Source organism: Mesocricetus auratus, unplaced genomic scaffold, assembly GCF_017639785.1.
Source record: "Mesocricetus auratus isolate SY011 unplaced genomic scaffold, BCM_Maur_2.0 Super-Scaffold_100018, whole genome shotgun sequence".
In the NCBI taxonomy this organism is placed as follows: domain Eukaryota; kingdom Metazoa; phylum Chordata; class Mammalia; order Rodentia; family Cricetidae; genus Mesocricetus; species Mesocricetus auratus.
Genome location: NW_024429199.1, coordinates 1,868,838 through 1,886,068, shown reverse-complemented (window position 1 = coordinate 1,886,068; position 17,231 = coordinate 1,868,838). Strand labels below are relative to the sequence as shown.

At 47.0% G+C, this 17,231-nt stretch overlaps 1 protein-coding gene across 2 annotated transcripts in view; it reads right to left on the bottom strand.

Moving 5' to 3' along the window:
• Foxo3 (forkhead box O3) overlaps positions 1-17,231 on the bottom strand; it is a 100,635-nt gene that overhangs the window by 10,798 nt on the left and 72,606 nt on the right. For both annotated transcript variants that reach the window (XM_040728303.1, XM_013115798.3), the window contains exon 3: positions 7,089-8,524. In XM_040728303.1, the coding sequence (XP_040584237.1) occupies positions 7,124-8,524 (1,401 nt within the window). In that variant the 3' untranslated portion in view covers positions 7,089-7,123. The remainder of the gene's footprint in view (positions 1-7,088; positions 8,525-17,231) is intronic.

The window sequence follows — 17,231 nt, the reverse complement described above, 5'->3', positions numbered from 1 at the left end:
AGTTATAGAAGGGAACAGGAGCCTTGGAGAAATGCTTACAGTCATAAGCCATGACCTGAACGTCCTGTTTACCTTCCCTGGGTGTGAGCCTGGGGTGAGGTGGGGTGTTATAGCAGTCTGCAGGCTGGGGATGTTCTAGATCTCCTGTGGCGGGTGGAGTGTAGACACCACCCACCTGAGGGCCCAGTCGCCAGGCACAGAAGACAGCGTTCACCAAAGTACTCTTTTCCTATTTCAGACACAGGCAACAACAACAACTAATAAGTTCTTCAGAATCCACAGAGTTCCAACTATACATCCACCTGGAAGGTCTGACCAGGACTTGCAGGAGACACAGATGGTAGCCAAAACCAACAGAGGAAGGAAACCAAGAGGGAGCCAAGAGGAGGAGTTGGTGCCAGGTCTGAGGGACACAAAAGGTCTCCTTACAGGTTGGTAGCCTTGCCCGATGTGCCAATGCCAGTAAAGAGACAAGTCTTGTGCTCAGCCATGGTCCACCTGCACCACACAGGGAAACTGAAGGGGACTCAGCTGCCTCTGCTAAGGTGTGTTTTGGCTGAGGCTTTCAGTGTCAGCCAGCATTTTAGCTCCGCCTTCCAACTTTTTTGGTTATTTATAACTTGGTCTGTATGTCTTTCTGATCATTTTCTGAATATACAAATGATCAACAGATGTTCCAGCAAGCCACTGGGCCATGTTTACATGGAGGACCAATAGAAAGAGTTAAGATTTTGACTTTGAACCTAGGTCTAAGAATGCCTCTGGCCAGGGTCTCCTTGGCTATTAACTCCTCCAAGGAACCAAATCAGACATTTCACAGGGATATAAATAGCTAGGTGAAAAAAAGAAATAAAATGATGTATGGCCTGTACTGCTTTCATCAGAGAGGAAGAGGATGAATAAGTAACACAGAAGAAAAAGGGAGGAGAGAAAGGGGACATAGTGGCACACAAACCTTCAATCAAATCAAGACTGACAATCAGAGCCTGTCCTCTAGAAACACTGGGATTACCCTGAGACTTCATTACCAAAGATTCCCATCTTTCAGCAAATGGGCTTAAAGGCCACTAAAAAACCAAAATCTAGCATTACAGACTAAGGTCCACATCTCTTGCTGGGGGAGAAGGAAACAAAAGCAGACCAGACAGATCCTTGCAGCCCTGTTCCCTGACTCCTGGAGCAGTGCTTCTGGCCTGGCCGACTGTTCAGCACTAGGGCAGCCTAGGAGACAGCCTTGCCTCTCAGATGTCACCCAGTGAGACTTGCCGCCTACAGTACGGTGATTGATTTCCTGACCCCCAAACTGTGTTGTGCCAAACCAGTAACCATTAGCTTTTAGAAGCCAGACCACTGTGAACATCTGTTCATCTCAGTATTTCTTCACTTCCACAAAGCCCCAGGAGGCTGGAGGTACCTCTGCATCTGAGTGGTCTGAGACGCCCGGCAGGGATGGTGAGCATAGGAGATCCAGGTTCCCTACAAACAGTGGAATAGCTCGTGGAGGCTCTGGCTTTGTGGCAAAGGCAGGCAAGGCTTCTCCCAGTAGCCTGGTCCTTGCCCCACTGCAGAGCAACAGAGGCCTCAGGAAAGGGGGCCCCTTGGGCCCTCCGGTGATGCTAATGGAACACTCTGGTAAGGCCTGGAACCTCTCCAGTCCATCTGTGGCAGAAGCTCCCTTTGAAAGTGGAAAATGGCAGCCTCTCTAATGCGTGTCCCCAAAGTGACAAGCAGGCTTCGAAGGCATAGCTCCAGAAAGCAAAGGCTTCACCAAACGGGCATGAAGAGAAACCTGAACTAGCATTAGTTGTCAAGGAAAGCAGCTGTGTTTGCCAACAGTGTAAGACTGGCTTGGTTGCTTCCTAGAGTCTAGGTGAGAAATTACAGGGTCATTTAAAATCACAATAAACATCAAGTAACTTCTTTAAAAAGTGACAAAACACAGTATCCCACGTAATAGTTCTTATCAAAGCTAGCCCTGTACGGGAAGCATAAACATTTGCCCCACTGTCTGAGTAAGCCTGGTTAGAGCGGATGCCACACAGCCATGAAAACTTCGTGCAACCTGAGTGAGCTGTAGAGAGGTGTTTTTAACTCACAGGTCCCCCTCAGAGCGGAGCCCAGGGGCAATGTGCTGAAGTGGGGGTTCATGTCCAAGCCAAGCAACTAGCCTGAGAAACCAAGTATGAATGAAAGGGAAGGTCCTGTGGGGTTTCTAACAAGACGCCAGCACCTGGGCTCGACCTGAACTTTCTGCATGGAGCTCTTGGAGTAGTAGGGCCTTCATTTTTATGCTCACAGGAAGAACATGTGGAAAATATGTAACAGTGGAATTGTCTGCATGGTTGACCAAGAAATTCCAGCATGCTAAGGTAGTCATACTGCCTGGGTCTGTGGCTCAAATTCCCACGGAAGGCACTCTTACAACAGGACAAACGGTTGCTACCACTGCCGCCTCCTTCACACTTAGGCTATGCATCCCTCCAGGAAGAGACAGTTTGGCTCACTTCTCTCTCCCAGGCCAGTAGGTACTCAGACAAACTCCACTCAGTGAACTCTGGCTGTTCTTGAGCCACAGTATCGGCCACACTGCAGGGCTGGGATGCACTTGCTATGTGCTGAGGTATATGAAACACCCATCAAGTCAGGAGAGGCCACAGGCCTCCGGAGGGCTGCCGACTCTAGCAGAAACACTGAGGCAGAACGGTTCTGGTGCTGTGGTTTCCTCAAGAAAAAAAAGATTTGATTCAAGATATTGAAGAAACTTAGGAAACACTGAACAGTTACTAATTTTCCTTTACTGTCATCAACACTAAAAGGATCCAATCAGAGCTGGATGGTGGTGGTGCTCACCTTTAATCCCAGCACTCTGGAGGCAGAGATAGGTGGTTCCCTAAGTTCAAGGCCAGCATGGTCTACAGAGAGAATTCCAGGACCCTAGGGCTACACAGAGAAACTCTCAAAAAGCAAACAAAACAGAACTTCCCAACTTGCAGAGATCCGGCAGGTCCCACCATGGATGACAGGACAGCCTTTCAGAAGAGCGAGGGGCAGAACTCTTTGGGCAGGTGTACGGTAATGTGAGGCAGACAACAGGGTTCAGTCTCCACACAGAACACTACCATCTGTGTTTACTTAAAGTTCCCTAAAATGAAGTGATTGATAAAAGAAAATGTAACTTAGAGAGCCAGTATTACCTGCAGTTTGTTAGAATTATCTCCTAAGATAAATTTTAAAGACATGATAGAATCAGAATAATCAAACTTTAGTCAAACTGGCATCATAGATTTGCCTCTTTGGGGCAAGCAGCCTACGCATCAATCCTAAATGCTAACTCTTCACATGTACACTGCCAGTTCTTTCTAGTTCCAACCTCACTGTTCAACCCAGTACGACCATTTACAGACAGGCAGGTTTCAAGTTGAAATGGTTTATATTACACACATTGAAGAGGCTACAATTCTGCTTTCCATTGACAGACAGAAGCCCAATATTCTTATCTTAGAGATTTACCACTCACGTAGCTAATGGCAGAAAAGAGGGGGGCGGCAATCCCCCCATCTCCATCTAACTTCCCCTAGTGGATGTTTTCCAGCTTTTAATCATAAAATAGTTTAAATACAAAACTACATTCTGAATTCTCTCCTGAAGGGTTTCCAAATACTAAAAGAGGGAGACTAGAGAGAGATTTTGTGAGTTTAGGAGTCAATATTAAAACAATGGTGAGATTTAAGTAGCTTTCTAGTGTGAGAGGATGCTCATCAAACTCGAGAGGGTTCCCTGGACACTCAGACCACAGCCATCACACCACCACCTCCACTGGGGTACAGATGCCAAGTCCACAAGCGCCTGGGAAGATGGTGCCCTACCCACCCAGGAGCTGGCACCCACAGAACACGCAGTGGCAGAAGGCTCTTCTCCAGGCCCTAAACTGAACACTTCAGGAGGGACTCCCAGATCTCCAGCTCTCCAGAGATGCCTCTGTCACAGAGGTTCTCCAGTAAAATGTCACCTGGCCAGAGCGGCTCCATTAGCCACAGTGGTGTCACATGACCTTGTGCTGGCTCGATGCACACCAGTCTGGAGAAATAACCAGAGACAAACCAGGAAGAAGGGACTCGGGGAGACTAATCAGGAGATGTGAGGCTGAGAGGCGGCTGCCTTTAGCCCTGTTTCCCAATTTTAAGAGAAACCTTTAATGAAGTGGAAATAAGTTAAGCTTAAAAGTTTAAAAACAAAGCAAAAACAACCCCTGGTACTTTCTGGGTTACACCATGTTCCTGATGGTTGACATAGTTCATTCTAAAAGAGGATGGGAATTTCCCACCAGGAAACCAGACCTGTCACCCCCTTTTGGGCTGTTTTCAGGAAAACTGAGTAAATTTTCTATGGTCTGTTTTAGAAAGGGTCTCACTATGTATGTCCCATGCTGACTTTAAACTCTTGATCTTCCTCCTCAGCCTCTCAAAGAGTGCTGGGACTGCCAGTGTGCTGTGCCCAGCTGCGATGTGTCCTGTATTTTATTACTGAGGGCATACTGTGTGCAGGTGTGAGCATGCACTGTAAGTGTGGGAGTCAGAGGACACTTTCAGGGGTCAGTTCCTTCCTTCTGTAGATGCTGGGGCTCCAGCTCAGCTCCTGCCTTGTTGGGCAGACCCTTCTACCTGCTAAGCCACCTTGCCAGCCTTTATTTTAAACAGAGAAAAAACAAAAACAACATCAAATCCACCTCCCTTAAAATGTTCTAAAAAGCTAACAATCTGAAGTTACGTTGGGGTATAATAATAAAATGTACTGTCTCCCAAATAGAAATTTATCAATAAAATTAAAGCCCATCATGTATTTAAATCTCCCTCAACAGATTTTCATACTATTTTTAAAAATATAAACACACATGACATGCTATTCAGCTAGAAGGGAAATCCACACTGGAATTTCCTTATAACTCTTTCTGGTAAACCAGGAAATAACTAATAATGATGAACAAATTAAACTTTCTTGTGTCTTCAGAAATCAAAATCTTTTTCAAGAAAGACAAATCTGAGTAAATGTATTCTTCCAAATCTGAGTATCTACACTTCTAAAGTCAAGTCTCTGACCCACATTCAGGCCTGGTAGTGACGGCTGGCAATGTCACTCCCCTTAGCTGCCATCACAATGTTTTCACCAGCTCGGGGCTATTAAATGATGATAGCAGACGTCTGGATTTTTATTGGGAGCCTGCTTGTGCCTGGGAAAATGGAGATGTTTTAGACTCAGAATGCTCTGACATTCCCCTTGACGGCTGCCCAGGGAGGGCTTCAGTGAGCTCACCATAGGAGACCCTTGTAATTCCCACCCCAGGGAGAAGGGCTAACAAGACTGGGATTGGGGCTTTGAGCTCCCAGTTTCTTTTGTAACATTTGAAGGTGGTGGTAAGTAGCTTGCTGGACTGAAATTAGGAAAAAAAAAAAAAAAGGAACAGGGAGTTGAGGGTACAGAGCCCTTAACACTGGGTGTCTGAGGCTCAGACCAAAACAAACCGGGCAGCAGATGCCCATCTCTAATCTGGAAAAAGAATCCCAGGGAGTGCTTAAAAAATAACAACAAAAGAACTTCATGGATTTACGGACTATGGACTAACTACGACCGGGGCAAAGTAGTTAACCCGTGTGGTTCCCTGCCTGCTCATTTGTCAGTCAGTTTGCTCACCAACGGCACTTAGTACATTCCAACCTGACGTAGTTTTACAAACCCTGCACACGCTTTTGCGCTTTCGATTCTGGCAGTAGCCCTGTGGAACGGCAGGACCATATTATCTGCCTTGTATGAACTGGAAGAGTGAGGCTCAGGAGCCAAGTGACAAGCCCATCGCTGCGGCCGACGTGGCAAAGGTGTGACTGGACCCTCGGCACCTCATTGTGTAGCCTAGGCTAGCTTCTCCACCTGCCAAGAGCTGGGATCATAGGTGTGTCCCGCGGGTCCACGCCCATCGCTTTTCTCACAGCACCTGCTGGTTCTCTTAGGACAGCATTAAACCCCTGCAACCACAAAGTAAGAAAAGCTGTCATGCCACTCCCACTGTCCCTCCCGTCGTTCTTCCCAATCTGGGCCTAGCAGAATGGCTCCCCCAAAGGGGGCAGGACGGGCCTCTGACATCAGCGAGGTGGTGACCGAGAACACGCCGCTAACACTCCTAGGCACATCCATGCCGCGAGTGGGCTGTGCGAAGCGTGACCCTCGCACCGTCAAAGACAGACAGAAATGTGCCATAAGGAGACGGGACTGCAGATGTGAGCACAGATACCGGCTCAACAAAGCCGTTTGGGCCACAGGAACGGAGGACACTCGATATCTTATCTGTGTACGTTGTGGCACCGACCCTGTGGTAGCCTATCTCTCTGGTAACAACCTTAAAAACGTATAGACGGTCAATGCTGATGCAACTGCCGAGTGTCAAATACAGTTAAAAAATGAAATAAAAATTTAAAAAGCTGTCACCATCCATAACTATGTCACCCTGTACCTGACATCATTTATAGGTTGAGAAACAGATGCACAAAAAAACTCTCCTAAAAACAAAAAAAATGTATTTTTCAACCTAATTTGCTTTTTAAAATGATTTAATTCTGGGCGCCAACCATATTGTCTTACACTGTGAATAATCATCTAATAGATCCAGCTTCATATGTCACTGGGTCCACAAATTCACCTACAGTTAATCGGAAGTCACGCAAAACATTACTTTTCTAGGGGGTGAAGAGCCATCGCAGAAGACAAAGCCAGAGCAGGATGTGAGCTTTTGTAAGAAACTCCCTGGCCTGGTATGCTTCCCCTTGGCCTGTGACCTCAGCACGCCTCCCCTCCCCGCCTTACACCTGTCCACCCTCAGTGGGAGGAACCTGGGTCTCAGCTCCGTGGGGACAGAGGGACAGAGGGTATAGAGTGAGTGCTGATGTACACACAGGTGTTCTTTTTGCTACTGACGGCTGTGAGCCCTGTCCAGTTTCCAGTTAAAACTGGTGAACCGTCCGGGAGTCCCGCCTGCCTCACGGTGATAGTCGTCCTAACCATCCCCACCTGCTTTAGTTGTTCCTGTGTAGGGCACTGACCTGCTTTGCCCACTTCCCCTTTCCTCAGTGGTCCTTCAGCCTGGCACCCAGCTCTGAGATGAGGCCTGCTTAGCACCAGTGAAGTTCCCCACATTCAAACCAACCACGTTCTGTGTGGAGATGAGGGAATCAAAGTTAAAATCCAACCCATCGGCATCCATGAGTTCACTACGGATAATGGACTCCATGTCACATTCCAAGCTCCCATTGAACATGTCCAGGTCCAAGTCACTGGGGAACTTATCGTGGCCCATGACGGGAAGGTTTGCGTTAGCTGAGTACAGTGAGGAGCCTGAGAGAGAGTCCGAGAGGGTTTGCATAGACTGGCTGACAGGAGGCGGCTGCTGGTGTTTGGCTGACCCAAGGCTGCTGGAGTCACTCAAGCCCATGTTGCTGACAGAATTTGACAAGGCACGGCTGCCACCAAGAGCGCCCTGGGTTTGGTGCTGGTGGTGGAGCAAGTTCTGATTGACCAGACCCCCCTGGGTAGGCTGGGCAGCAAAGGACATCATCGGGTCACTGCGAAGCATCACATTCCGGCGGGCGTTCTGGGCAGACACAGCAGTGCTAGCCTGAGACATCAAAGGGTCCGACTGGGTCATCATGACATCGCTGTGGCTGAGAGAGTCTGAAGTGAGCAGGTCTTGGAGTGTCTGGTTACCATAGTGTGACATGGAAGAGAAGGTGGCTGGCTTGTTCTCTTGGATGGTCTGCATGGGTGACTGGCGCAAGGAGTTCAGAGACGAGGGTCCAAACACGGTACTGTTGAAGGAGCTGGTTGGGGAGCCCAGGCCAGAGCTCTTGGCGGTGTATGGGAAGCTGGAGCTCCGCTGCATAAGCCCCCCAGGAGGCGATGGCTGGGACGGTGGGAGCGTGATGTTATCCAGCAGGTCATCCATGAGGTTGTCAGTCAGCCCATCATTCAGATTCATGGTGCCTGCCATGTCAGTCAGCCGTGGAAGCTCCACAGTACACGGCTTGCTGACAGAGGGCGACAGGCTGGTAGAGCCGCTATAGAGCATGGGGGAGAGCGGAGCATCATCGTCCTGGACGTCATCCAACTCTGTGCTTGCCAGGATGGGTGACAGGCGGCCACTAACTGTGCTGGCGTTGGAATTGGTGCGTGAGCGGAAGTCTGTCCACGCGTCCAGCTCATCGCTGCTGCGGGATGTGGGGCTGCCGGGCCACTTGGAGAGCTGGGAGGGACTGTCATCTGCTGGCTCTGGGGCAGCCTGCAGCGCTGCCTTCTTCTTGGCCGCTCGGCCACGGCTCTTGGTGTACTTATTGCTGTTGTCCATGGAGACAGCCCGTCGACGGGGGGCCTTCCCACTCTTTCCCCCATCAGGGTTGATGATCCACCAGGAGCTCTTGCCAGTCCCTTCATTCTGAACTCGCATGAATCGGCTGTGCAGTGACAGGTTGTGCCGGATAGAGTTCTGTAGAGAAAGAAGGAAAATGGACAGTGTGAGCCAGGACGGTCCAGTCCCAAACAGACATTCATAAAGACCTCTAAATTTGTTTCAAAGAACAGAAAGCCAACATCCTTTTTTGGGGAGATGGGAAGGCACCATATATGCACACAGACATCAGAGGACAACCTGTAGGAGCAGGCTCTTTCCTTCCACCTTGTGGACACCGGGAACTGAGCTCAGGCCATCAGGGTTAGCGGTAAAGGCTTTACCCACTAAGCCACCTTGCCAGGTCCGCTTCAATTATATAGGTTAGCATTTTTAAGTTTTTAAAAATAACAAGCATCTTTGTGATTTGGAACAAAGCCGCAGTTCAATGGGAAGCTGTGTGCGCGCGTGTGTGTGTGTGTGTGTGTGTGTGTGTCCATGGTGGGAAGACTTCATGTGTGTGTGTTGGGGGGGGGGAGAAACACTAGAGTTCACTGACACCGCTTTTCTGAAGTCCCAAGTTTTGTTGAACTTTCTGTAATGACATTTTCCCCTTTAGCTTCTCGAGACTGGTTATTTCTCTATGTCTTCCTGGCTGTCCTAGAAATAGCTCTGTAGACCAGGCTAGCCTCAAACTCAGAGATCCACCTGCCTCGCTGGAATGCTGGGATTAAAGGAGTGCACCATCACACTCAGTCTGTAGTTATATTTACTGTATACTACAGTTCACATTCCACTGCCTCTCCATACTTTGCAGTAAGCCTCCAGGCTCTCTGAGAAACTAGTCACCTGGTGGCTACTTTGTTCTCTTACAGTCCTTGGCTCCACAAGTACAGGGCCACCAGTTACTTCTTACACTTCTATCAGAGCGTGTGAAACTTTACCTGTCCCCTCTGGGGTCTAACTTGCCACAGTTTCACAACTCACCTGCAGCTATGGGAAGGGCAGGGCAAGGTTTTCAGGACAGTGAAGGAGTAAAGAAGAATCTGCATCATTTATACATTTCACACCCTCAGGAAGCCTGGCTGAGTAACTTCCTTCCAGTACAGTGCGGAAGGGGGAAAGAGTAATCTGTAGTGGAGAAATCTGACAGACGCTGTGTCACTGGGTGGCCAAGGTCTACATTAACAGGGACCAGCACATTGCTACTGTGCATCCTAGATAAGATGTACCGAAAATAGCAGCTTTCCCATCAGTTTTTTCCCAAAACCTAAACCCCAGATCAATCATAAGAAAAGTATGAATCCCACTTAAAGGACAGTTACAAAAGCCTGTTCAGTACTCCCAGAATCATTGTAGCCAAGAGGAGATGAAGGGAACATGCAAGCAGAGCTAATGTACCCTGCATGGGATCCCATACAAAAAAAGAAAAATTGGGAAATCTGATTAGCATGTACAGACTTTAGTTCATAATAATGATAAATATTGGCTCATGCACTGTGGCACTTGAACCAGGATTGTAGGGTGCTGTTAAGAAGGGACACTTGACGTGGATTCTGTCACTTTCTAGGGAAAACACCCTTAAAGTCCTAATGATTGAACTCCTGGCTTAGTGGGTACAGCCAGTTGCCAAGGATAACCAGGCTCAGCCCTATCTCTGCCACTGGCCAACCACGTGACCTCAAATAAATCACTTCATCTGTCTGCAGCAACAGCAGGTTCCCATCTTCATCATGGCCATGATAACATCCAACCACCCCTCCCTGTTAGGGGTGACATAACAATGACAGATGATGGTGCACTTCAGACGCCAGCCACGCTTTGCATTCCGGTTTTTTCCTCCTCTCAGGAAGTGCAGGTCCACAGTGAGGAGAGCTCAGAGCTGGGGGAAAGCTCATCCTAACCTGTACAAATGCCTACATGGTGCAGCAGGAAAATAACTGATGGTGTCCCCACATCTGGAATAGCACCTGCAGGCCAGATGAGTTTTTACTGGCAAGTTAAAGACAAAGGACGTTGCCTAATACTGCACGTTAAACATGAACAGTTCAAAAAGTAACATTTTAAAAGAATTGGCAACCATCAACTGTACTTATGTAGAAGATACAAATACATGTGTTCTACCAGATTGTTTTTAAAACACAAAGTAAACTGGGTTTTGTTATAAGTAAATAACTCAAAATACACAGTATTTCTAATGTACATTCCTATCCAAGAAGGGACTGCAGTTCAGGCTGGGCAAACAACACCAGCAATTATGGTCATGGCTGACATTTCCATGGCTGCCATTAAGATGGGTATGATACAGGCAGCACCCTGAGGACTCAATGAAGCAGGCGCTGCCCAGGAGGCTACATACCCTGCTCCCTTTTCACGTTAAAAAAAAGGAATAATAGCAAGTGTACTAATGGCTCAGAAGTTTTATTTCTTTGAAACAGGAAACATTTTCTATGAAGTGGGTAACGTTCCTGAGATGTCCTTGCAGAGAAGAGCACGGCAGGCCCTCTGAGTGCACAGTTAAGTCAATGCATCCAGTAAACACGTAAACACAAACTTCAGGATGCAGAGTAAGCTGGTCATAAGGCTTAGGGGTGCAATGCAGACTTCTCCCTGATTATTCCTAGTGTCAGTCTCCCCTGCTGTAAATTCTGTAAGCTGGTCCTGAGGCTTAGGGGTGCAAAGCAGACATCTCCCTGATTATTCCTACCTATCAGTCTCTTCTGCTGTAAATTCTGAGAATACTAAACATTTGCAATATTCAGTGACGCTGTATAATAGGGAAGAGCACTTTTTAAATGTATCTTGCTGTTACCAATTCCAAAATATACCAAAAGACCAACAGAACATTATATGGATTTTCTGACAGCCATCTATGACTCTAACCCCAATGACGCATATGTATAATTTTCTGCAATTACGGGCAGCTAAAATTAGAGATATGAAGCTTCTGTAAGGGGCTGGACGCCTGGCATGGCAGGCCAGCAGCACAGGAAGCAGTGCAGGGACGGGTCATGAGGACTGGCCTCCTGCCCCGGTCCCTAATTACAAAGTGAAGATCTGAAGGCCAGCCAGCTCACAGCACTGCTGGCTGTCCAGCCGAGTCTCAGAGTCTCCATCCTCACCATACAGCTGAAGCAGTGAGTCAGCGCACCGATTCTGCATCTGAAGGCTCAGAGGTATGAAATGATACAGCCCAGCAGCCAGCGCAGAAACCAAAACTGGGAGCAGGCTTGCCAACTCTCGTGCAATGCTTCTTCTATGGCCCTTCTCGGGCCCACCAGCAGGTCAACGAGAAGTGGACATTTAATGTGCTTGGGCCAACAGTTCAAGAAAAGCACCTAAACAACTCTGCTTTTAAGAAAAAAAGAGAAACACAAAAAATAAAATCCTATTGTGACTTTATTGATGATAAACTTTGAAATTTAGAGGCTTCTCCCTAATCTTTGTAAAAAGGCATTTTGTTCTGTGGCGTCCCCTCCCTGAGGAGAGGTAGTATGACCACACTAACAAATGGGACCACCTGGGTTCCAAGACAAAGCCCACCTATAGAAAAGAGAGAATGGCTTTAGTGGTCAGTCTTTGCTGGATCCTCATTTTAGAGGTTTACTAATGGCAGAATACATTCCCTGAGGCTCATTACCTATGGTGCTCAGACAGGTTTTTCCAGTTACTTTATTACTAAGACAATACAAACAAAAACTGGGCCACACCACCCTGATAGGCCAATCCCAGCAGCCTCTCTCCATGCTGTCTGGCCACCTTCCATTTATAAAGTCCATCATAAGAAGGTGGAACACTGACAAAAACCAACAAACACAGCTCACCTGTCCATTACTGTTCAAATGCCTTTGCCCTGCCAAGGTTAGATGCCACAGATGTATTTATCTCAGAGTTCACAAGTGTAATGACTAGCTTTCCACCTAGTTTAAAAAAAAAAAAAAAGGCTGTGCAAAGCATCAGTACTGAGATAGTTTGCTCTACACCTTCCCTGGTAACAAAAATGAAAAAGTGAGGTTCTGCAAGATTCCCTCACTTTAATCTCAAGAAAACTACCATTAAAAAATCCTATCGTGTTGGGTGGTGGTGATGTACGTATACAGACACACACACACACACACACACACACACACACACACACACCTTTAATCCCAGCACTCAGGAGGCAGAGGCAGGCAAATCTCACATATAGAGCCTTGTAGGACAGCCAGGGCTACACAGAGAAACCCTGTCTTGAAAAAAACAAAAACAAAAACACCCCAAACCAAAAATACACCACCACAACCAAACTATGGTTTTCCATTAATTTATGTATCATCATAAGAAATCTTGTAAATTTCTAAGGTTTAACTTTAGTGTGGAGAATGCTAGCTGAAGGTAACAAAGAAATGGTTTGAACTAATCCTACTCACATATATAATTTGAAATACACTCTGAAGTTCACTTACTTGGCTAGAAAACAAGGGATATGTTTCCTTGGCCATTCTATCACATTTACTCAAGTTGCCTAGAAGCCATCCCACACAAGACCTGGTGAGCAGCTCCAGTCATTGACAATCAAGGTTCTGATGAGTTAGGAGAGGGTATCTCTAGGAAGAAGGGCCGCTTCCTAGGCAAACCTGCCAGCTTCACCTCAGTTTGAACACCAAGAGTCATAAAACACCAAGAGATGTCTACAGCTTGGGAGCAAAGCTAGGAATAATGCCCATCTCATTTTGTGCCAACCTTCACTTCTATGAAATAGGCCAAACCCCTTCTAGTTGTGGTTAACTAGTCATTTTGTGTCAACCTTCACTTCTATGAAATAGGCCAAACCCCTTCTAGTTGTGGTTAACTAGTCATTTTGTGTCAACCTTCACTTCTATGAAATAGGCCAAACCCCTTCTAGTTGTGGTTAACTAGTCATTTTGTGTCAACCTTCACTTCCATGAAACAGGCCAAACCCCTTCTAGTTGTGGTTAACTAGTCATTTTGTGTCAACCTTCACTTCTATGAAATAGGCCAAACCCCTTCTAGTTGTGGTTAACTAGTCATTTTGTGTCAACCTTCACTTGTATGAAATAGGCCAAACCCCTTCTAGTTGTGGTTAACTAGTCATTTTGTGTCAACCTTCACTTGTATGAAATAGGCCAAACCCCTTCTAGTTGTGGTTAACTAGTCATTTTGTGTCAACCTTCACTTGTATGAAATAGGCCAAACCCCTTCTAGTTGTGGTTAACTACTCAGCAAGCTGGCAAACCTGGTTCCTTGATTGTAGCTGCAATTAGTGGCACACTGTTTCAATAAACATGTGCAATAGGTGTGTGGAGGAGGCAACCTGTCGGGATTGGCATTTCACAGTCATGCTGACTGTACGTACTATGTGGGCCACTGCCTAAAGATCCCCTCGCCCCACCCACCTAAACGACATTAGCACAAAGATGACGGCACTGATTAGAATCTGATCCTTATTCTCTTGATGTAATGAACAGTTTTCTGTTGCAAAAATACATTCCTTGCTGATGCTAAGGTAGTCGTGTGTGTGGTGTGGTGTGGTGTGGTGTGGTGTGGTGTGTGCGTGCACCTGTCAAATCATTGTGAAGACAGGTGGACTCAAAGCAGAATGGGAGTTGGAAAGAAGCTGCCTAGAGTTGCAGAGTATCTACCGCTCACTCACAGCAAGGGAAGGCAGTCACAGAGGAAGACAGCGCTGCTGAGACTGACCCCAGAGCTCTGAGCTCAGCCTGTCTTATCAGGTGATGACACTTGCCTGAACCTCAGGTGCCCCAAGAGAAGCCAGCATCAGATGCCCTCTCTCTACCCCTGGGATCCTTGTGAGGACTATTAAGCTTGGCATTACCCCTACTCAGCTGAGTGCCAAGCACTGCTCTCAACAACTGTCAGACCCCACACACAGAAGCAGTGACACAAGGGACCTTAGCTCACTGTTTACGTGTGCTTTAAGTCACAAGGGGAGAGGGTGGTGCCCTGCAAGAAAGGGTTACAAACTTTGAAGTTTTTAAGGTGCTGTGCCAGTGACTGGACATTTTAAGTGCCGCTACCCTACATCTGCTTCAGCTCCTCCCACGCTGTGTTTACCTTGTGGAGACTACTAACCCAGACACCAGCTGCATGAGCTTTCCCTGGAACACAGAGAGGGCTTGTCTGGAAGCAACATGTGGTATCAATTTATCTTTCTCAGCAACAGCAAAGGGAAATCTGCTCGCTTTAAAAATAAAAACGTTGTGTAATTTAACTCTTAAAAGCCCTACTTTTTTGCAAAGAAGACAGTCCGTCCACCTCCCCCTCCCCCTCCCCCTTTTCTGGACTGCCTACAGAGAAACTCAATGTGTTTTGGTGGTTGTCAACTTAGAAGCCCACGGGTCTTGAGAAGGGACTCGGGAGACACTACAAATGGCTGACTTCCAAAACCGCTCATCTGCCTCTCAAGCAGAACCTGTGTTGGGCTTGTCTTTTGGGCACTGAGATCTAGAACAAAGTTGTTCAAATGCTTGGATTCCACAGGTGAACTAAAGGTGGCCAAGGCTTTAAAGACAGTTCAATGTAAGCGGTGAGTCACAGAGACCCACAGAGGTTGGTGAGCCACAGCAGAGCATGCAGGGTCAGTTACAGGAAGAGCTGGGTGGAAGAGCCCACGGCTGGGCTCAGAGGGCCTTCACAGGCAGTTTGCGACAAGACTCTTGGTTTCACCCAGCAGCAACTCTCCACTCTGGCTGCCTATTTGAATCTCCTGATTCAGTACCTGCAGTGGGAATTTTAACTCCCAGCTATCCTAATTTGTAATCAGGACCAAGAACCACCAAGGGTCTCCTCTGTCACGGTGCTGGCTGGCTTAGCGGTTTGGCTTACTGACTCCCAGTGCCTCAGGTTTTGTAGCAGTGCAGCGATATCCTTTGAGTTTGCAAGACTTAGAAGTTACAGGCAAGAACTGGGGTCAGACAATAAAGCCCCCCAACCCGGGGTGTGTCTTCAGAAAGTAAAGCAGGCAGGAGGTTAAAGTAATTATTTGAAACCAAGGCCAGATCAGCTTTTTGTTAGAAACGACACGGCATGGGGAGGGACCCTTGACCTCATTCTATGTGGACAGCTTCCCTTCTGCCCGGTACCTGGCAGCAAGCAGAGGGAAGCAGCAGGGCAGGAAGGGACCCACCCCTCACTGTCGCAGACACTGCTGGGGACCAGTGGTCAGCCGTCTACTCTCTAGAGAATTTATCTCCTAAGGACTAACTAACATGCTGGGTAAAAGCAAAGCCAAGCATCGGGGCATAAACCTCAAGTGTGGAAACAGAAAAAAGAAAAATATTATTTCATACATACTATCTATAGTGGCCAAAAATGAAAATAAAAAATAAAAAGCCTTTCAGTTTGATACAAATGTAACAAACCTTCATTAAGAGGGTTGCATAGCCGGGCATTGTGGCACAGGCCTTTCATACCAGCACTTGGGAGGCAGAGGCAGGCGGATCTCTGTGAGTTTGAGTCCAGCCTGGTCTACAGAGTGAGTACCAGGCAGGACAGGCTCCAAAGCAATACAGAGACACCCTGTCTCGGAAGAAAAAAAGAAAAAAAAGAGGGTTGCACAATCAACTCTGATGTGTAAGACAAGTTCGTCTGTTTCTACTCTTGCTCTTGCCTAAAGTCTTAAAAGTTTAAACCATTAAAGGACCTTAAAAAACAACAATGTTCTAAAATAAATACTGTTGGGAACTTGGCTGAAGGATTGTATTTCCAGCTAGAAACAAGATTTCCCGTTAAATTTGCTGACAGTAATTCTCTACCCACAGATGGCCTCTGGAAACATTAAGTTTTCATTCAGACAACCAGTGACAGGAGGACTCAAACAGCCATCTAATGAGCAGAACAACAGTCCATTTTCACTCTAAACAGCCCTCTGCTTTCCTAGGTGAAGGGCTGGCTGGAGAGAAAATCCTACTTGGGAAGTGAGCTCTCCTTAACCTTGTAGAGAGTCAATACACAACCACACAGTGTTGGTGGGTTTTTGAGAGTGAACTTTATCCTAATATCATTATATATATATATATATATATATATATTAGTTTTTCAGTGAGCAATTGTCTTCTCAAGCTATTCCACAGCTGTTTCTGCTCTTGGAGGGCAAGAGGGAACATTCCATTCCTCCCAGCCAAACTTGCACTTCCGGCACACACAGAACCCTGGCAGCCTTGCAACTGCTGCCCACACCCTCTCCTTGCAGTACCCTCCCTCCCCCCAGAGCCTCCTACTTCCCACTCCACAGTCCAGGTCCCAGATACAAGGAGCAGCCTCAGTCACACTGTCCACATGTCTCCAAAAGCAGGCTACACAGCAGCATCTGGCCAATCTCCTCTTCCATGCATTTCTCCCCTGAGGCTTGCAAACTGTGTCCCTCTCCCATGAGGGACATGGTAAATAATGCTCCTGAAATTCCCCTTTAGAACCATGCTTATCTAGCCATATAAAATCAATATGCCAAAAGGTTAAAAGCCAAGGAACTAAAGAACATTCTTGAAATGCACAACAAAAGAATTTTATTAACCCAATCTTTATCTGAGATTTAAAAGAAAAAAAAAAGGTTGCATACTCTTCCAGTTTGGAAACATATTTTGTGTAGAACACTCCGGTTTAATTGTGAATTAGCGGGGAGGGTCCGGAGCCACAAAACAGATCTGAACTGCATTTCTGGATGAGATGTGATGACAAGGCTGTAGGCTTCCAGTAGTTAAGTCTGAGCAGCAGCTTCCAGGTTGCTTTTCAGTTCAAAGTCTTACCCAGGGTATGTAGAAATGAGGACATATCCTAACACAGACTT